The 22,051-nt window shown below is 41.8% G+C and overlaps 1 protein-coding gene and 1 long non-coding RNA gene across 12 annotated transcripts in view; one reads left to right on the forward strand and one right to left on the reverse strand.

Annotated features, from left to right (window-relative positions):
• Nucleotides 1-22,051, forward strand: part of LOC138758586 (uncharacterized) — a 53,369-nt gene that overhangs the window by 445 nt on the left and 30,873 nt on the right. The gene's annotated exons all lie outside the window — the stretch shown is intronic.
• Nucleotides 8,344-22,051, reverse strand: part of LOC138758583 (beta-1,4-galactosyltransferase 2-like) — a 61,475-nt gene continuing 47,767 nt past the window's right edge. For all 10 annotated transcript variants that reach the window (XM_069927738.1, XM_069927737.1, XM_069927741.1 and 7 more), the window contains 3 exons: nucleotides 20,248-20,370; nucleotides 12,499-12,603; nucleotides 8,344-10,159 (listed from right to left, as the gene is read on the reverse strand). In XM_069927738.1, coding sequence (XP_069783839.1) covers nucleotides 10,024-10,159; nucleotides 12,499-12,603; nucleotides 20,248-20,370 — 364 coding nt within the window. In that variant the 3' untranslated portion in view covers nucleotides 8,344-10,023. The remainder of the gene's footprint in view (nucleotides 10,160-12,498; nucleotides 12,604-20,247; nucleotides 20,371-22,051) is intronic.

Genomic DNA, 22,051 nt, shown 5'->3' on the forward strand with positions numbered 1-22,051 from the left:
CTTCCATTAAAAAGATGGTTCAATATATTAAAGAGGAATTTCAGGAGTACTAGTTATAAATCAAAAGTATTCTTCAGGGTGAAAAATAAAGTTATTTTCTTAAAAATCCAAAATTCAACAGTTCAAAGTTCCTTCCATGGCCTGTGTGCCTGGTGCTCAGTGAGGACACCAAAGGCCAGAGCTGCTGGTTGCCCCCTCGCGCCTGCTCACAGCATCCGTCTCGTACGTGCTGTGCATGCGTTGCGAGCCGGTCTGCAGACAGCTGCCGACACAGCCCCGTCAAGGCCCACGAAGATGCACCACTGGACCAGCACCATGATCATGATGGGAAAGAGAAGCAAAAGACGGGCCCTTCCGAGACACTGAGCGCCCGTGGATGCACTGCCTCTTGTAGGGTGGCCATTTCCAACTTACCAAAACGGTGACCTGAATGGTGCCCGAAATTCAAAGGTTTAGAAGCATTACTTCACAGATTCACTTTCTCACCCAGGTTATTATCCCTTGATACAAACCTGGATGCAGGGTCAGCATCAGAAGTTCTCTCGGGGTGGGGGGGGGGGGGGGGTAGAGAAGTCTTACCTACCATGGACCTTCATTCACCACGGTCACACTTCCCCCTCATTGACCATGTGCCAGCTGGCACTTCATTCGCTGCCGTCACACTTCCCCGCGCAAGAAGAAACATGGCCATGCACGCCGCATTTAACAGGGAAATGCCTTTTCTGCCCTCTATTTGGGGGTGTAAGCCCTATACCCCTAAATGTGCAGCTTGAGGTGGCATCGGATGGAGGACAGAGTCCTCAAAATCCATACTGTCTGGCCTAAAACCAGACATCTGGCCACCCTCAGTCAACCAGAGGTCCAGGCATCCAAGTCATTCTCCTCATCCTACCAATGCCAAAGTCTGAAACACTGCAGGAGCCCCAATCGCCATCAGCACCCTCACAAATCCCATTTCCCAATACCTTAACGAAGGGCTCAAGCACATAATGTTGGTTATGTGTCTTTATCTTTGCTATACAAAAGGCAAAGGAGGAAAAACCCAACACCCAACCCCAACCAACCAATTTTCCCCTGCAACCGCTGCAACCGTGTCTGCCTGTCCCGCATCGGACTTGTCAGCCACAAACGAGCCTGCAGCTGACGTGGACTTTTTACCCCCTCCATAAATCTTCGTCCGCGAAGCCAAGCCAAAGAAAGAAGATAAAGTATGCTGTTGATTTTCTCCAGCATTGTTTTTACTTCAACCACAGTGTCTGCAGACTTTAGCGTTTTACACCTGGGTAGGGGATCAGCAGCCTGGCACGAGTTCCTTGTCTGGTCCGCTGCTCACCCACACCCCTCCCCCCCCCCACCCAGAACCTACAACCCTCAGAGTCTGGTCTGCATGGGTTCCACCAACTTGAAGCACCAACCTCCATGGTAGAAATAACTGCCACTGACTGGCTCCATTCTACAGGTGATTTTAAACCTGCACTTATTCAAATGAGGCCCAACATTGAATGTAAAGTTCTGTTGAAAGACCGTTGACCTGAGCCATTTTACTGTTTCTCCATGTCTGACTTGATGAGTATATCCAGCATTCTCTGTTTTTATTACGAAGCCTGACCTTTCTACAAAATGTTGTTTGACTGCTGCATAATTTAAGCATTCTTAAATCTATTTCAAGAAGTCACTGATACAAATTATCGTACATTTTATAATTTCTCATATGGAGTAGACAAATTGCATAAACAAGGCACAAATTTCTTGGAATGAAACACAAAAGTCTTCAGAAGCTGTGATTGCAGACAAAACATAGAAATGCTGGAGGAACTCAGCCAGACTCACAGCGTCCATAGGACGTTCCGGGCCTGAGCCGGGTTTGAGCAAAGAAACACAGCATCTGAATTAAAGGCAGGGATATGAATGGGAGGGGACCAACAGACAAAAGGCATTAATTGGATTATGATAAGGGGAAAGGTAAGAATTGATTTTGGCTCTGTGAAAGGAGACAGGGAAGAGGGAAACTAGAGGAAAACAGACAAAGATGGGGGTGGGGGTGTTGGTTTAAAACAGGGGTGGCCAACCTTTTAATTTTACATTTTTAATTTAGACATAGAGCACAGTGAAAGGCCATTTCAGCCTTTGTGTCCGTGGCACCCAATTAACCTACACACCTGGTACATACTCGTAGCCTGAAATGGCCTGTTACCATGCTGTATGTCTAAATTAAAAATATAAAATTTAAAAATTGGCTATAAGTGGTTTAAAGGAATCCAGAGAAGTCTATGTTAATTCCATCCAGTTGGAGGGTGTTCCTCCAATTTGAATAAAGGGTTCAGGCCCAAAACATCAGGTCTTTACCTCCTATGGATGCTGCAAGACCAGCTGAGTTCCAGCATTTCTGTATTTTGCCAAGATTCTTGGAACATTTTTGCCAGTGTGGGCTGTGATTTCTAAATATATGTAGTTTCTGCCTGGCAAAGAGGAAATGTCTTTAGCTTTAAGTGAATTGGCACTGGTTACAAATATCAGCAAGCCCCCACAAATACCCTTTCCCAGATGTTCAGTGAAGTCATTCGAACCTTTCTATTTGGTGTTCCGGGCCTATACAATTGCCAGTTCCATACAAAATAAAACTCATCAAATCTTAATTAAATTCTCTTTGAAAATTTTTCCTCAACAACAGATTACAAATTTCTTTCATTAGCTAGAAACAAAGAATACTTTCATTATTCATCAAAACACACAATTCACATCCATTTTGGTGGAGCTCTGGTGTTTTCTCATTCTTCTAAACAAACACTAATAGATCGTCTACTGAAGAACAGTTCATTCAGTCCTGCAGAAACAGGCCCAGAGGCCCAGCTTGATTGTGCCTAATAACATGCTGCCGTGTTTGGAAAGTATCAGGTTTGGTGGGTTCACAGAGAGATGAGTTTGGACACAAGTGCTACAATCAAAGGGGAACTTTATTGAACACATTGGAAACAAACAGGGGAAAACATCAAGTGATACTTAATTACACAATGTAGACATTCACATCGGACCCAGGCTGGACTCCGATACTAGTGGCTGTCTATCTTCTGCACGGTCCCACACACTTCAGATGGGGACTTCCAAACATACTCCCGATTCCCTGTACTAACAGGGGTGCAGCTCTTTGCAAGCACTGATCCATCGCAGTACTACGGCTCAAAAGTGTAGTGCATATCTTACCTGCTACTCCTCCAGCAACGTCCAGAGGAGTGACCTGGCATAGAGCGACGTCGGGGCTTGGAGGGAAAGAAATGTGGTGTGCCTCAATGTTTTATACTGTTCTGAGCTGGGTATCTGGTCAGTGATGACACTGAGTCATTTAAAATGAGCCAATGCTAATTGGTGGCCGGAGTCCAACCTTGAATGGCAGGTGATGTAACTTCTGAATAAGTTTCAGACAGGGAGAACACATGACCCTTCTGCAATCCACAATGTTCTGGACAAAGAGGCCATATGCTCCTCCACAATTCACATATAGCATTCCACTCCTCGGAAGTCTCATCACTCACCAATCACTACAAGCACAATGAGTAACTGGTTTCTAAACTGTAAAATATAAGTGACATGTTATAACAGTAAAACCATGTCTAAAACACAGATCAAGTCGATCGATATATATTCAAGTACCTTTCGTATGATGGACGAGGCACATTATCAAACTCAATAGGCCTTTTCAAGCTGTCATGTAAAATGGGGTTAACCTGCCAATTTGCCTGGTTAGCGCCTGTAATGGAAGATTTAAACTGTGTTTCTTACTTTTGCAGCCTTTGCTTCTGCAAGGCTGAGAACCTGCTTGTTTCTTTAGAATCAGCAGACATAAGCTAAATTCCACCCCACCCAGGGGCCAGAGATGCAATTATCTGAAAAAAGGACATCTGTGTGCCAAGAACATTTAATCTTCCTGCTTGTTTTGGTCACAGACTGTCAGAGGCTTAGCCTTGATGCAAAATAAACCATTGTATTCAAAGTGATAAGCTGAAAATTATGTTATTCGATTGAAGCCTAGCATGCTAGCTTGCTCGCTTATCTTTCTTGCTGTACTGGGAATAGGTGCTTGGGTAAGCAGTTTTTGGGTAATATAAGCCATGGTCCCGCTGCTGAAGTTTGAGACTCTCCGAGAGATGGCAACATCTCTCAGCAAGAAGAAGAACTTCTAGAGTCCAGCCAACATCCTGGTCGGGGGAGGTGGAGAAGCTGCTACCGGCGCCCCGACAACCTACTACAAGTGTGCAGTCGTTGCCTCGCTTCGGCAGTTGGGACCAGTCCAGGCGTTAATAAGTATAGTTGGGAAGGACTTGCATATTGTAGTTTGAAATCAACTTTTGAATTTGTAATAAACATCTGTATAAACTGAACTGCTCTCGGTGTGTGTGTCTATTTTCTTTCTGTAGCTCAAACACTGACCAATCTAAAACAAAAAAAAATGAGAGGTATAAGTTTACCCAAGACAATTGGTGCTGCGAGCAGGGTTGGTCTCAAGATGTTTCGCCGAACGAAAGAGGTGAGCCCTGAGCAGTTCTTGATTCCTGGATGGACTTCCAAAGATGATGGGTTTGGCATGTTGGCCAATACCCTGTCTTTGTTGGGACCACCCATTAGTTGGGATGAGAAGTTAGACCCATCAAGTGCACCTCTGGGAGAGCGGGTTGCCACTCTCCTTCGAGAAAGTAAATTTAACATTTGTATAAACTGAACTGCTCTCGGTGTGTGTGTCTATTTTCTTTCGGTAGCTCAAACACTGTGACCAATTTAAAATGAACAAAATGAGAGGTATAAGTTTACCCAAGACAGTGCCCCACTCACATGGTAGCTTGAAAGGGTCTGTCCCGGTCAGTGTGGTCCAAATCCAACTGGGTCTTTGATCTACCTCAAAGATAGTCAGGGAACCCAGTTAAACTTAAGTAGGACATTTTTGAAAACAAAAATGGCCGACCCTGCTGTTCCAGTGACATCAGCGCACAGTGCTTACATCCTGCTGCTCCTCCAATGACGAGTGCATTTGCCTGACAGTGGTGGTCACAACAGTTGCCTGCTGTACTGAAGTGTTGCTTAGCCAGCATCTGAAGATCGTTCCCATTCACCATTTAGACTTCAATTTGTCACTTCCAGTAGTACTTCTGGTAAGTGCATGGTGCATCATTCAACTCATCATCGCGGGGGTGGGATTCCCCTTAAATCGCCAGGTTAGTGATTTAATGGGTCAAACCCCCTGCAGCACTGCTTACCCAACTAATCGCACCTGGGTCCCAGGAAGGATACCACCCCAAAAAAAACAACCAAACGGGGTCATTATGTTACCAATGGATCAGGGTGTTGTGGGAACTGCAGTGAGAGGAGAGGGAAGAGAGAAAATTGACTGTTCACAGACTCGCATGCTTAGTTTCTCTGGCTTAGCTGGCATATGGGTGCACCTTTACCATCAAAGTCCACGACCATACGGTGACAAAGCCTCCTCTTGGCTTGCGCATCCTGCACCTTGGCTTCACATTTAGACGCTCCCTCAGCACAGAACCCAGATGCCCGACACCGTGCTATCTCAGGGTGAGGTAGGGGCCAAGCCAGCAGGCATACATCCAGGGTGTATATTCTTGTGAGAGCACCGTATTTTTCTGGGCTGTCATCTGACACCAGGATACTGTTCCTGCTCCCGTTCCCTTAAATGGGTGCCACATATGCTTGTGTCGGTTCACTGTAACAGTAGCTAGGAGGAGTCGGGACTGAAAGTTGACCAAATTGGTAGATTTTAAATAAAAGCTCCTGAAGCACCCACCCCTTTGGGAATTAGTCTCTGTTAATGGTGGATGCTGCTATTGCCAAGTGGTTACAAAATGTATACAATATTTCCTGCTAGTGGATCTGTAACATTGTAATTAAAAGCTGAAACTGCAATTTCCTGAGTGTGCTGAGAGACATGAGTGAAGAGTAAATACCACAGGATGCAATTAAAGAGGCCCATGACAAAAGTTGTAATTGAAAGGTGCATGACAAGATGTGCCTTGGACCATGAGGCAGAGAGAAAGAAATATGGTATGCATCAATGTTTTATACTGTCTGAGCTGGGAATCTAGTCAATGATGACACTGAGTCATTTAAATGAACCAACGAGCACTAGTGGGTGGCCAGAGTCCAACCTTCCGAATAAGGTTCAGACAGGGAGGACACATGACCCTCGACAGTGTTGAAGACAAACAGGGAGTCTACTTGTTCCTCCACAATCCACATACATGTGATTTTCTGTCACATCAGTAACATAATCTCTGTCCTGAGGGCAGCAGGGGCCACCTCAGCTGATGGAGGACCAGGAGGCTAAGTAGTAGGGGAGCATGGTGGGCAGCGCAATGCGAGGTGCAAATTTTTGCAGCTTTTACCCTCAGTGCTCCTGCCACATTGCGAATATGGCAGGGGTAGAGATGCCATGTATGTGGGTGCAGTCTACTCCAACATGTGTTAGGGCTTAGTACATATCCTTGCAGGACAAGGAGAATGTGTTCACTGTCCTTTCCATCACCATGCCTTGTCTCCACGCAGCGAACCTGGGCAGGTGGTCCCCATTCCAAAAATTCTAGCAACTCCAGAAGGGCAATGTCTTCCCAGATGGTTTTGCCAGTCCCATCAAGGGCAAGACCACCTTCTGAGGTCAGGATGGATAGTGGTAACTAAGTGCCCCTGCGCCCGGGAACTCCACCGTGGACCCCATCCTCTAATGACCCTCGTACCTTCATTGATTGTGAGCCACTGCACTCTAAAAGTGTGAGGAACCTGGCCTGCACCGCAGTCATCACCCAATCCCATAAAGTGGTCCCCTCATCGATCCCTTCAGGCAGCACCTGAAGGGAGTTGTTGACTGTATACTGTGCGGACAGACTGCCCAGAATGCTGGCCTCTACGTGGCAGAAGCAAATAATGGAGGGCTCATCTCATCCCTGATCTCACAACGGCTCTTTGCCTGACCGCTTGGACCCTCTCCATTCTCGGCAATTTCTCCATTGTGGAAGGCCAACAGGGAGTCCTTGTGGCGCGGTTACCAGCTGGGCTTGCAAGATCTTTGAGATGCAGAGTGGAGGGCGTGTGTAATTGGACTCGGCCTCCTCAAAGTCGTCATTGTCCAGCCACACATCCCCATTTCCCGACCATGCATCACTCTCTTCCCCATGCATTCTGATAGTTCAGTTTTTTACAGGATAGATCTGCCAGCCATATCGGCAGGCTTCCTGAAGCTGCTGCACTTGGCAGGCGGCCTCAGTGTACTAACCTCCGTGCTACTGACACATGGCCTGGCAGCATCCAGTGCCTCCTGCAGGGACCCACAATAGAGCTTTAGTGATTCAATCTGTTCATCTTTCTGGGTGCCCTGATTACTTAAATCGGATGTGATACCCCCCGGCACCCAAGTAACCATACGGCTCCTCCTCATCTCCCCCTGGCCTTGGGAAATCCCGATTCCTTCTGAAGGGAGACCATGTGGTGCCCTATCTTCTCATCATAGGGGTCCAGCCTGTCATTCCAATTGACTGGCATAGCTGAACCCCTGATAGTCATAAGGATTTTATATTCTGATCCTGGGGTTCCTTTAAACTGTTGGTTGCCTCCTGTTGCCCTGTTGGTGAGCATCTGCAGTCTTTGTGTTTCTTTCAGTTAGAGCGATGAAGTTGAGGCGTGTGCCAAGGACAGATTGTTCAATACATGAAGGATAGCGAAAACACGGCAAAAGAAAGGAAGAGATGGAGTCAGAGGAAAGTGGGGGGCTGTAAATCCACAGGAGTATGATAATTCAAGAATGTGGGAAAGGTTGAAGGACAGAAGAAATTGGTAATAATTGGAGAGGGAGGACAAGAATATGGAGATCGAGGACAGTGATTCTATGAATGATGACTATATCGTGAACATACCTGCAAATTCTAGTGGACCTGGAATGCAAAGGAAGGAACTTTGGAAACCAGATGGAGCTCGAGACATTAGCTAAGATATGCAGCGGTGAAAACAATTTTCAGGCAACACATTTATCAAAAACACAAATGGAAACGGTAAATTCAGAATTCAGAACAGGAATATTTCTTCCCCTGCTCTAGAGTTCAAAATCATTTCCTCTTGTATTCTTTACCTTAGCCTAAATTGAGAATTGAGAATTGATCTTTGCTGATCTAGGAACCATAGCTATTCGTTGGATTAAACAGGATGGCCCACAATGAACATGGAGTCAAAGAACGCAGAAATTAAAGATGCTTCACAAGTGAATGAATAATTCAGCCATGGCAACAATGGATTATACCATCTCAGAAGCCATTGGAATCAATAAAACTACAAAAAAAAACAAATACAAGATAAAGAACATTAAAAATAGATTTCACACATCTCCCATATTATTCATTATACAATTGCCATAAAATCTGCAGAGTTTCAGCTTTCTTACTCTGCTGTACATTTTTAAATAAATATCCTTTTTCACAAATAATTTTAATTTACAGATTTTGCAACGATCTTTGGTTCATTTATAATCGTTACTTTTTAAAGAAAAAGAGGTTTTAAAGAGTTCAAAAGCAACAGATTGTTCACAATGCTACTCACACTTTGCACAAGTTTTTTTTCCTAATCCCTGTGGACGAGAAGTAACGTGAATTATGTTGCTCCAGGAACATTGGTGGACGATGCATTTTCGTGGACTAAAAAAGATTTCAATTTTTATTCACCTCTCCTTAACCCAATTTAAAGTTGCAGTTGTAGATACAAATAAATTTGGGGCAATAAAGAGAGGATGCAAAGAAGAGAATCAGTTGGCCATGAGTTTCACGATTCTGCATACCATGTAATTTACAGAATGCATTGTAAACATGGAATAAAAAGTTGGACAACACATTATATAAAAATAGAGCTCATTTCAAGGTGCTCAAATATAACATCATCACTCAGTGGAAGACTGAGCCTGAAAGATAAATACAATCACAGATTCAATGCTTACTCAGGGCTGAGATGGTTGAACTTGATTGTCTGTCTCTGCAATCAAGGAGGTTCCATCCAGGTCATTCCCCTCTCAATTCCTAACCAGCGGTTTCATATTGGTGAACCCACATCTCCAAGCTTGAGTTTGGAATCGAGTCTACCACAATGCTCTTTTATTGGATTGCACTACTTTGAGACTCACAAAGTGTTACAAATGGGCACTTAGGTGAAAAGCTGAAAGATAGCCAGGTACCTACGGAATATCACTCTGTGTGAATCAGCGCCTTCCTTGAGATGGTGCCTCTGCAGATGAAACAAAGCAGAGCACCGACATGGTGGGTGTAACTGCAAAGGTCACTTTGGGCAGAATTGAAAGGGGTGCTGTGGTCACAGTTGGGGGTGGGTGGGGATGGGGGATGGGGAACCCGTCCAAACTTTAGGGGACATCTGCTCCCTACCGTCTGCAGAACTATCCCTTGTGCCTACAATGAACTGATGGCACAAAGGAAATGTAATATTATCCATTAGCAAAATAAAACACACGAGACATACCTGAGTGTTTATACTGCTTCTGAGAGGGACAAAGAGCTCTCTTCCCTCCTCAGTAGACTTAGTTACTAGCCTGACAAAGGTGGAGGAGGAACTACAAGTGAGGGAGTGCTCCCTGTAAAAAGTCATTTCTGTAGAATCCTGCAATCATTGATTCCTTCTTTCATGTCCAAAGAGGGAAAGAAAAATATTTGAAAATGGAGGGCAGAATCAATACAATTCTGAGTCAGCAGGAAGGGATCATTCCTTTCACTCACATTCTCTTCCTCTTCTCACTAGGCAAGCCTCTCTCTGCTGAAAAATTGTGACAAACCCTCTCCAATAGACTCTTCCCTCAAATCCACAGAAACAGGAGCGAGAACAGACCATTTTGTTTAAAGTGAGGAGACTTGAATAATTTAGCATGTGTGCCATTTGTGTGTTTAAGTGTTCGAACAGTAGTTCCTCAGCAGGCACACACATTTCTTTGGTAATTCCACTCATAGTAATGGTGGCGAAGGCACTTTTCCAGTTCGTCTATGAGAGAGGCTTTCCAATGTCAACTGTTATCTTGGTGAAAAGTTGCTTTTTTTCTATCTTGATGACTGAATACTTAAGGGATTTGTGGCCATCTTGGTGCATAGTAAACTTCATCTTGTTATAAACAATGTAACTGGAAATACAGAAAAGGTCAGTTAAGACATTGATGTTGAATGTCTTATAAAAACATGATTTAGACTGTATCAATCTGACCTGAATGATGCCCTAAATTCAAAGGTTTAGAAGCATTACTTCACAGATTCACCTTCTCAGCCTTGATACAAACCTAGAGGACATTTCCCAATTTTTAGTCTTTTTTGCATCTCTTAAACCTGCTTCATAATACAAGCAGGAAGAGTAGGCACAGTTAGTGTAGCGGTTAGTGCAATGCTGTTATGGTGCCATTAACCTGGATTCGAATCCAACGGTGTTGGTAAGGAGTCTGTACGTTCTCCCCGTGTCTATATGAGTTTCCTCCAAGTGTTCCAGTTTCCTCACCCCCTCCAAAACGTACTGGGTTGTAGGCTAATTGGGTATAATTGGGCAGCACGGGCTCGTGGACCGGAAGGGCCTGTTACCGTTCTGTATGTCTAAATTAAAATTTATATCTAATACCTTGAACTGCCACACCATTCAGCAAGCTAAGTGCAAATCCTCCTCTCCATTTTCCCATTCAATGCCCAGATCCTTTGCTTTTCTTAGTATCTTAAAATCTTCTCATCAATCTTGAAAATGCACAACATTTGAGCACCCCCATATTCCGAGGAGAGGGAAAGGGCACAGCAGGAGAGCATTCCAACAATTCTCAACACTAGAGAAGGAACTCAGTAGCAAACGGCTGACTTCCTCAGCTCCTTGTTCTAGATTCTCCAGTCAAAAGGGAAAGCAGCCTATCGGCATGCATGCCATCAATCTACCACCACTCAATTGTTCTGGGTGTGCCAGCTTCCTCTCCATTCCAAGCATCAAAACCCTCTCCATCTCCTCAACTCAAACACCGGCTGAATCAAAAGACTCCTTGCCAAGAGGAAACTTGAATCCATTTAGCTAAAAGCTTTTTTTTGCAGCTGAGAGTGTGTGTGTGCCCTAACTTCTTCATGGATCAGCAGCTAAGAATTCCAGCAGTGGGTGGAAACCAGTGAGCCTCAGAGATTACCTAAGATAATATGTCGGGGTTGCTAAATGGAACCTAGGTGGTACGTCCTTGGGTGTATGGCTATCAAACACAAACATAATTGACCTTGACTACAATAACCTCAGCCTGAGTGAATTCAGATATTGAAGATTTACTAGAATGGAATTTCAACTACTGGAGTGGATCAGAAAACCTGAAATTCCTCTCCTTGCTGCAAAGAAAGTTAAGAGGAAATTTGACCAAGGTGTGGCACATCATGACTGATCTAGCTACAGTTAAAAAATACCTGTACTTGCCAATGGAACTTCACTAGTACAGTAAAACCCATTATCCCGAATTCAAGTAGCCTCAAGCAAATATATCACGGAAAATAAATAGGTAAAAATTACAGAAGTTTAAATTTGGCATTCTTCACCGAATCAAGCAAATGTTAAATTCACTTATTCAGTATCTGCCAATCCCCATAGATACCGGTTACTAGGGGTTTTACTGTACATTAAAAATATTGAAAAAAAAATTTGAGAACGATGCAAAGGAAAGCTAAAACAAAGCCATTCTGATCTCAAACTAACTGTCTGATACGATGAAAACAGGTTCAATTAACACTTCCAACAGGAAATAGACTGAACATCACTATATAAGCCAGCTGATTCTCTACCTCAAAACTTGCCCATTCAGTTACCATTTTCCCTTGATTGCCTCCAACAACAAACAAATACAAGAAATTAGAAGGAGACAATTGGCCCTTTTATCTTGCTGTGGCAATCAGTAAGATATTGCAAATATGGTCAGCTCCACTATCTTGCCTTTGCCCATGAATGCTGATTTTCTGATAGAGAAAAAGTCTGCTTGGATATGCGAAATAACTACCTCTAAGGTTCAAAGAAATAAAGATTAGCCCAATCATCTGAGTCCTCGTCAGCACATAATCCTGAATGATCAATCCCTTTATGGGTGAGGGTGAATCATATGCAGTAAAACCCCTGGTATCCGGAATTCAAGCAAATGGTAGCCTCAAGCAACTGGCAAAAGAAAAGGGGAATAAACGAGAAAATAATAAGTAAAAACTATGCAAGTTTAAAATTGGTGCGCCTCGCCGTTAGTTTCCTAAACCACCACTCACACGCCAGATGGATTCATCACAATATCCGTATATTAGACTTGTCTGGTGAGCAAAAATCAGTGAATCATGAGGCATTGTAAGAGTGAATATCAAGCAACTGGAACACTTATTTGGCATCTACCAATCCCCATTAAGCACCAGATACCAGTTTTACTGTACAACCGTTGATATTGTTACACTTTAACCTTGCCATACAAAGTGATAGCTGCCTTACTTTTTCTCGTTGACCTCATTTCCCTTGTCTCTTTCATGTCGTATCATTTTGGTTCTTCCAATGGTGTTATCAGGCCGATCAACTGCCATTCCATTCAATGTTACCCTAAGATCCGGAGAAAAGAGACATTCTCAATGCAAAGCATGAAGAGTATGACAAAGTCTTCTTTTAGTAAGAGAATTATAAAACATCCCTGGAGCAATTAAAAGCATGATCTCTTATTAAACCGCACAAGGAAACAAAATGCCATTTTCCTACATTTCCTTTAGAAGAATGAGAAGGGGATCTTATAGAAATGTATAAAATTATTTAAGGTATAGATAAGATAGTGGTAAGTAAATGTTTCCCTTGGTGAGGGAGACTAGAACTGGAGACATAGCCTCAAAATTCAGGATAGCAGATTTAGGACGGAGATGAGGAGGAACTGCTTTTCCCAGAGGTTGGTGAATCTGTGGTTTTTTATACCCATTGAAGCAGTGAAGGCCACCTCAGTAAACATCTTAAGACAAGGTTGGATAGATTTTTACATAGTAGGGGAAATGAGGGATATGGGGAGATGGGTCTATCGTCAGATCAGCCATGATCTCATTGAATAGCAGAGCAGGCTCAACGGGCCGGATGATCATGTACCTATGAACACCTGGTGCCACTGGTGGAGAGAATCTGAGACACAGAAACAGAATGAATTAAGAGAGTGGAGAGCAGAGGAATGCAGGGCTGTAGATTACAGGAAGGGCAGGAATTTTTAAGTGAAAATTGTGTATCTTAATATTGGCAGTTCAAAGCCCACCAAGAAGCAGCTGATCGAAATTAATTTTAAAAATTGCAATTTTAGCATCTTTGATGCAGAATAACATTTCAAGGCACTGAAAACAAATGTAGACAAACAGGTATACACTGACATATGCACTTAAATATGCCTTCATAGAATCCCATATCGTAAACTTACTTGTTACTGAATCATTATTAGTTCCAAGAAAAACATTTTTATCTGTCATCTCATAAAGTCACAAAATTCTTTTTTCTTCAGTAATGTTGCAATTAACCTCCACCTATAACCTATCTTTTGTACTTTTCCAACAAAATTGATACTCGCACTTGATACTCAACCTTTTGTACTATATTGAAATTGTGCAGAAATCAAAAACATATCTATTCGTGAATATGTTTTACATTAAAAAGAGTAAAAATATAATCTCTTTCACTTGAATAAATTCTCCATATATTTGTAGGACGAGAGATGGGAGAAGGCAACATTGAAAGCCTCCCTTTAATTACAGAGTGCCTTTGCAAAAACTTTGAAGGATCCCTATAAGGACTTCACAAGTAGGTGTAAATTGGACGTGCTGTGGAGTAATGGATAATTGTTTTGGAAAGTAAAAGATGAACAAATTCCAAAGATTAGGTCCAGAGCCGAGTCTGTCTGCAGTTGGCTGTTGTAAGAAGGTCATGTGATTTACTCTGTGTGTGTGTGTGTGTGTGTGTGTGTGTGTGTGTGTGTGTGTATGTGTGTGTATGTATGAGTGTGAGTGAGATAGAATTCAGTTCTACAGTTCAGCAGGAGCAGCTGGGACTGGAACAGGACAAGCTGGCAAGCTTGTAGAAAAACCCCATTTGGAAGATGGGTTGTGAGTTCTTAGTTCAGCCTGGTCAAGGCCTTTGTGGTCCATACAAGAGGAGAGGACTGGCTGCCTAATGTTTCACTTGAAATAAGAGAAACAAAAAGGAACTCTGTTGTGACCTGAAAGAAAGAGGTTATCATCTGGAAAACCCTGATGGGGCAGGTTTCTTCGGCAAGAGACTGATGTGGCTGATTAAAAGGGATCAGTTTGTGTCCAGCGAACAACAAATCTGAAAATCAACAAGAACCTTCCTGAGCGGTAACCATTTACATTTCAAGAACCAAAGCCTGGTGAAATTCATAAATGTTAAATTCTGTGCACAGTACAAGAATTTCCTGATACCAGTGGATTTGGAGGAGTGAGAAGTAAGATTCATGTTTAAAGATAATTAAAAGTAACTTTTGTTTAAGTAACCATTTATCTTGGTGAATTTCTATTGCCACTTGGTTTTGTGGTCTTTTGGGCTCATAACATTGGTGGGGCTTGGAATACATTGCTGGGGTTGGTGGTTGAGGTTAGTACCATAGAGACTTTCAAAAGACTCCCAGATAGGCACATGGATGTTAGGAAAATAGAGGGTTATGGGTGTGGTTAGGGAAAAATTAAGATTCTTGAGGAGTAGATTTACATCGTCAGCATAACATCGTGGCTGAAGGACCTGTACGATGCTGCAACGTTCTACGGTTTATGTTTACTCCAGATGTCCATTAAAATGTACACACAACACAAACTTTATAAAAGTGGGCCTTGGTCAAGCCACCTGGAGCAGGACCTGGCTCAAAACTATGGGAGCACAATATGGGGATCAGATTGAAGTGCAGAATCAATGACAACCTTATTGATCAGGCCCTGGTCTTATTTCTTATGGCAAAGCCAGTGCGTAATTACCTGGAAGCGCATTGGTCCTGCGACCATCAAGAAGCTCGCCATCTGGGACAAAGCACACTTGTTTGGCATCCTGTCCATCGCTCTAAACATTTAATCTCTACAACATCCATTTTCAACCTTTTTTTGGCTGTGGCCCAACTATGACTTTGCTCACTGTTTAAGGGCTCCCTTCCCTTTGAAGCAGTTAAATTTAGTTGGTTTCTTCCATACTTCTCTCCTACCAACTACATGAAAAACATTTTTAAAGATGAAAGGCAAAAAGAAAACAAGGATTTTACTTAAACGTTCTGTGGCCCCACCCCACCCCCCCCACCCCCATGAGAATGGCTGCTCTACACCACTGGTGTACCTTGGCAGCAGAGGGTACTACCAACAAATTGCATCTCACGATACATCGGCACCTGTCAAACCCAGAACATCTACCATAAACCACAGCAAGGACAGGAAATAGACATCTTTAGGTTCCTCTCCAAGTTGTGCACAATCCTGGCACGGAAAATAATTGCTATTCTTTCCTCATGTACTGCCTCCAAATGCAAGAAACAGCATGGTAAAATGACCTTCATCAGAAGATCTGAGGCATTTCAAGGTGGTCAACATCAGCCTCGAAGCAACAATGAAGAATGAGCAATAAATGCTTTGACAGTGATTCCTTCATCTAAAATAATTAATATACAATCATTTAAGGTGGGTGAACATTTTCTGGAAGGTTTTAATTGCCACAGTCTACTTCAGAGCCATCAGTTCTGTTCTATGTCTTTTGTTTCTTGGCAAGTTGATTTGAACCTAGAGGTCCCAGGGACACCCAGTCCCTTTTTTGCTTCTCTATCTCTGAATGTAAGGGGCTTTAAGCAACTTCTGCTGATGGCAAATCTTTGCCTGCCTAATGGTAGACTAAATGAAATTTCAAAATTTTCTGTTTTATTACACAATTTAAAAAATCTTGTATAGAGCTACTCTCACCAAGTGAACAAAAACCCTTTGCTAAATGAACATTTCCATAGTGTGATTTGCAGTAAACTTGAAAACTTTCATGGAAGAATGAAACTTTCAATGATAAGAAAGTAGTGATTCAATCTTATCTTCTTTTAATATGGAAGAATAAACATCCTCGCCTAAATAAAGCCCATTTACAAAAACTTAAAAAGAACTGAGGTTCAGCTGTACCAAACTTTAGGTTTTATTATTGGGCAGTCAATATACAAAACCTTACATTTTGGTCCACTATGGATCTCTCTGGAATCTAATCCTATTACAAAATTTTCTCTCATCTCTCTTCCTGGATTCTCACTTCCTATATCTCTAAATAAATTAACTAATCATCCGATGGTTAAACATTCTTTGAGAATATGCATACAATTTAGAAAACATTTTGGTTTAAGGAGCTTTCCATGATTGATGTAACTTTTAAAGAATGCTATAGATTGGGCATTAAATGTTTTAAAGATTTATTTGTTGAGGGAAGTCTCACTTCCTTTGAAGTTAAGTATGGTCTACCTGTTATGGACTATGGACAGTTTTATTTCTGACAAGGGACAGTGACTGACTGTATAGCAGGAGAAAGGAGCACGCATGGTGTGGTGCGCCGGAGCAGCGAGCTGGGAGAGTGAACAGCTGTGTGGAGTGCGAGAGCCGTGCACGCTGAGAGCGCACCTGCTGCTGGCCACTCCTCTCCTCCAATCAGGAGTGTCGAAGACACTTGCTGCAGCAGTTTAACTGTCCAGCACGCTGAGGAATGAACTGTCAGTGTGATGACCTGGAAGCTCCAGCTAAAAGACAGGAGGCTGAACTGCTCTGTTGGCGGGTGGCAGCACTACTGTTCTGACAGCAGATTTTACACTCTGATTCCCAGAGTGTGTGACCGACCTGTGTTCTCCAGTCCCCTTTAGAGAAGAGAACTTTGTGTGACAAAAGTTGCTTGGTATAACCCAAGGCAAGGTTTTGGTGGAGAAGACTTCGTGTGACAGAGGGTCACCTGGTGCAACCCTAGAGAGGGCTTCAGAGGTGCGGACTTTGTGCTAATGACTAGGAGGTCACTGTGAGAAACACCCTTGTGAGAAAACTGAAGGTAGTCGTTACCACACAAGAAACTAAGGAAAGTCTCCTGTATTCCCCTGCCAAGATTGTAAGTCTGCTCAGTGACAAGTCATCTCTCTCCACATTCAACTCAAAGACCTGTGCACAACTGAACTAGACATTAAAGCATGGAGACCAGATTCTGTGGACTGTTCATTTGACTGACTGACTTGACGAGACTGACATGGGGTTTTGTTTTGAGAGTTTATTTGGCCTTACTCTATAATGGCTTTTGTATTTTTTTTCCACATACACTCTATAAATATCCACTGTTAGTATATAGTTGGTATAAAGGTTTATATTTGGGTGTTGTTTTTATTGAGATAATTATATTATTAACAATTGTTAATAGGTTTTGAGTTAAACTTAACTCCTCTGTTTATGCGTTTTTCAAATGCTGCTGGCGAGGTATAACGTACCAAATACTCACTTTTTTCGTTATCTACAGATTTTTAATTTACAACCTTTCTATAATGGTTCAATATCTAACATTTATATGTTCTTGGGAAGCTCCCTAAGATAAAATTTAAAAAGCCTGGGAACAGGACCCACAGCTTTTAATTTCTGAAGAAACTTGGAATGAAATTTTCAAATTGGTTAATACCTCTTCTTTATGTGCTCATTACTCTCTCCGACAATTTAAAGTAGTCCATCGAGCTCACATGTCCAAAGTCAAACTATCTTGTTTGTATGCAGATGTATTTCCTTGTTGTGATAAATGCAACAATGGAGATGCTTCATTAATTCATATGTTTTGCACATGTCAGAGTCTTGAGAAATATTGGAACTGAGTATTTCAAACTTTCTCTACACTTTTTGAAGTTATTTTTAAACCTAATCCCATAACTGCTTTATTTGGTATTGTTGGAGAGAGTGACATGATTTTAACAGCATCTGAGCTACATGTATTAGCTTTAATTTCTCTTATGGCTCGGCAGGCAGTGTTGCTCAGATGCTACTCGCCTACTCATGCTCAATGGCTACGTGACATCATGTCATGTTTACATTTAGAGACGATTAGATGCTCAATTCTGGTTTGAATTCAGATTTTCCAACACTGTGGTGACCCTTTTTTTAATTATTTTCATAACCTTTGATTTGTGATGAAGTTAGAACTGTACATTCATGTGGTAATTTATCACTCTGAGAAGAAATCTATAATTTTTTTTTGTTTTTGGTCAAATAACTTCTTTCTTGGTAGATTTTCTTTTTTATAAATAATAAAATATGAATACAATACCTGCTTAATTAAAATCTGGCGTACCTTGGATGAATTATATGATTTAAGTGTAATGTATCTTTTTGACTTTTAACATATATGCTGTATTTTTGGTTGTAAAATTTCAATGTTAATAAAAATATTGCAAAAGAAAGAAAGAAAATAAATAAGTTAATTAATCTTCCTTCAGTGAAGGTGCTGTAAACCATTAGAATACCCACTTGTTTTCATGTGGAAATTGGGATGAAAGACAAAAGCCTGCAGGCACTGCAATTTTCATAAAAATATAGAACTGGTGGAAGAACTCTGCCAGCCTAGTGGGGCCCATAGGAGGTGATGGTATATAACCGATGTTTCAGGCCTGAGTCCTTCTTCAAGGTAGGAGTAAAAAGCAGGAATGCACCAGAATTAAAAGGCTGGAGGGGGAAGAATGGGCATTTGGGGAAGAGTAACAGACAGAATATGGATGGAACACAGGAGAAAGGAAAGGTGAGAAGTGACTGGGGAAGAGTGGGTTATGTGCAACTGTGGAAGCAGAGCTCAGGAAAAGGAAACTGAGGGAAAAGGGAAGAGAGAGAGAGAATGCAAGAGGAAAGAAGACATTGGGAAAAGTCTATGTTAATACCTTCCGGTTGGACCATGGAAGCATACAAGCTGAAGGTTACGAGTGATTCATCCCATGGCCATAGTTACCAGATGGATGAGCTCAGTGTTCAATAGACTTTGATTAATTTTAAATGTCTTGCTTCCTATATAAGATCCTTTCCCAGTAACCCAATTAAAAAATGGGTAGAACATTACTGTTTTCCCACAGATGTGTGTTTGGCTTGAAAGAAAATGTCTCTAAATGTGTTCTGTTTCCTTCACTGTAGCAAATTAAATCTTTGTTGCGATTAATTAAATATTGTTGCAGCAGAGATTCATAAACTAAATATTTGCTAGCCATGGCAGAAATATATCAGGATGGAAGTGAGAAGAATAATTCCAATCCAGAGTGCATGTCCAGATGAATCCAAGGGTTATACAGGTCTGTGAGAGCAAGGTGTGCTATCTGCTGATTAACTGCAATATATATATATAGATATATATATATATATATATCTATATATCTATATATATAGATATATATATATATATATGTACATATATAATTTTTTTAATTTATTTTTTTATATATAATTAATTTAAATTCACCATACTTCAATGGAGGTGATGTGGCGCAGTCAAAAATTTGGCCAGCGGCGTGGTTCAGGTATAAGCATGGTGATCAATCACATGGTTTTCTGACACTTCTGTGCAATATGAAAGCCAATTATTGATTTTCACATTTCCTGGCATGAAACACCATCCAAAGAATGAAATAAGGTTACAAGTTGGAAACACAAACACCAAGGGGCTAGGAAATATGGCAGACAATTCTCACATTGCAAGATCGAACCAAAGGCAATACGAGTAAGACCATGCAATCTGCTTTTATTGGTATTGGTTGCGAGGTAAACATTGACTAGAGCCCTTACTAAAGCTCCTTTTGCCCTTCTCTGCCACAGTATCATGGGACCTTTGGCACCACATTTGATTTAACATATCTGAAAATGACACCTCTGCAATGCACAAGTGTGAGTCAGAACAGTCCCACTACTGAACTATCTGCGGTGGGGATTGAATCCAAGATTTTCTCATTCAGATTGAAAGTGTGGAACCCATTCCTTTAAAAATAAATCACATCTAAACAGTCACCTAAAACTATAAATTCAAAACTGAAGTTCTAGGTTCGTAACTATTGCAAAAGTTTTTGACCAAACCAAGTTTGATCAATCTAAAGCCCGAGATACTATAAAAAGATTTTTTTTAATATATTATTTGAAGCAAAAGTATATGGAAGACCATTGAATGGGCATATGTCCTGATCCAAGATTTAGTTTTGAACACCTGTTTCATTCCTACCTCATGTATGTATCATCGTCTTCAGTCCCCCAGCCCCAGTAACTGTTAGAGAAGCCATTTATTTTCAAATATTGGTGCTTGGTAAAAGCTACGATCCCTCCAAAATACCCATTATAAGGCAACCTGTATTAAGAGAGAGGGAGAAAATAAAAATGCACATTAGAGGGCAATTGGTGTTAAAACCTTCAGTGAAACAAGAATGTGCACACTCATGTGCACACTCCCCTGCAGGTGACCCCACCCGTCCCTTTTGTCCCTGAAATACCTTTTGTAAATAAGTAGACCAGATTGTTAAAGATTAAACAGTATGTACCTCTGAACAATGGACATGCTACACTTCCCATCCACCCCTACATTAACTGTAAAGATAAGTGAATCAATGCCACTGTTCAGGTTGCAGCACTGAATTACACTCAGCACCATTGGGAAGGCCTCTTTGTAGGCCCTATAACAACCTGCTGATCAGACACACTGAACTCCAAGAGATTTCCTGGCAGACAGGATACAATTCAAAGATCTCTCAAGGCCTCTCTTGTAAAACTCCCAACACCCCCACCAACTTTTGGGAATTTGTGGCCCACGGCTGATTAAGGTGGGAAAAGGCATTCAGGGCGGAATGGAAAACCTCAAATCCTTCCATCAGGAATACACAGAAGCTGGTGTAAGCCCCAGAGGAAAAGTACCATCCAAAGTATCCACCAACCTCAAGCATTTCTTGCCCCTGTGCCCATCTCACCAGTGGAATTAGTGGGAGTAGGTGATCCATGACTCAGAGAATGTCGAAGAAGCAGGAATATTTCTGAGATTCAAACTCACTGATACTCAGTTGGAGCAACCCTTTGAAATTAACCCTGATTACTAATTGCTTAGGTGTTTTGTGTGTTTTTATCAGTAGCTCGCATGACTTTAAATCAGAATTCCATGGTGCATCTTATTCAAAAACACCAAAATAGTATTATCAGTTCAGTTCTGAGGGAATGGCACGGAGATGGGTATTTGACTGATGTTACTGTGCTCTCATATACCTGTAAAACTTTCCATGGGGCTATTTCAAGAGCAACAGGTGTGCTATTGCACACCAGCCAGCCCACAGTTGGACATAACAAGGTCTTACTCCAATGGCAAGGAGGTGCATAATTTCAGTCTCGATTCTAGACACACAATCTTGCTACAGCCCCGTCCCTGACAAATATCAGTCTGAGCCTCCCCCTCTCTGTCTTCCTACCAGTCTTCTCTCCTGACTGGCTCCCTCTGTCTACCACCTCCCTCTCCACTTTATTGCCTTTCCTCTTACTTTCTCTCTTAATTTCCATCTCCTTCCTCACCTGCCCCCCAACTATCATACAATCAGATCCTAAAATTGGTGGTGAGAGTCAGGAAAGAGGTATCAGTGCCATAAGACTTGCACCACCAGATTCAGGAACAGCTGCTACCCCTCCAATATCAGACACCTCAATGACAAACTCAATCAGGGACTTATTTAAGGGCTCTTACACTTTATTGATTTTTTTTTCTCTCTTTGTATTGCAGTCAGTTTATTTACTCTTCATGATCTGTTTACAGTTCTTTATTTGTTTACAGGTGTACATTGTGTACAGTTTTTTTGCACTATTAATAAGTGGTAATTCTGCCTTGCCCGCAGGAAAAGGAATCTCATGGCATGCATGTTGTCTGACAATAAATCTTAAATCTGATCTTGAGCACACCTCCACCCACCCAACTTCCTATAAGGATTCCATACTGCTCCCTTTATTTCGACCATGTTGCATCAGTTCTGACGTTGACATGTTTCACACCAGTCTTG

This window comes from Narcine bancroftii, chromosome 3 (assembly GCF_036971445.1).
Source record: "Narcine bancroftii isolate sNarBan1 chromosome 3, sNarBan1.hap1, whole genome shotgun sequence".
Lineage (NCBI taxonomy): Eukaryota > Metazoa > Chordata > Chondrichthyes > Torpediniformes > Narcinidae > Narcine > Narcine bancroftii.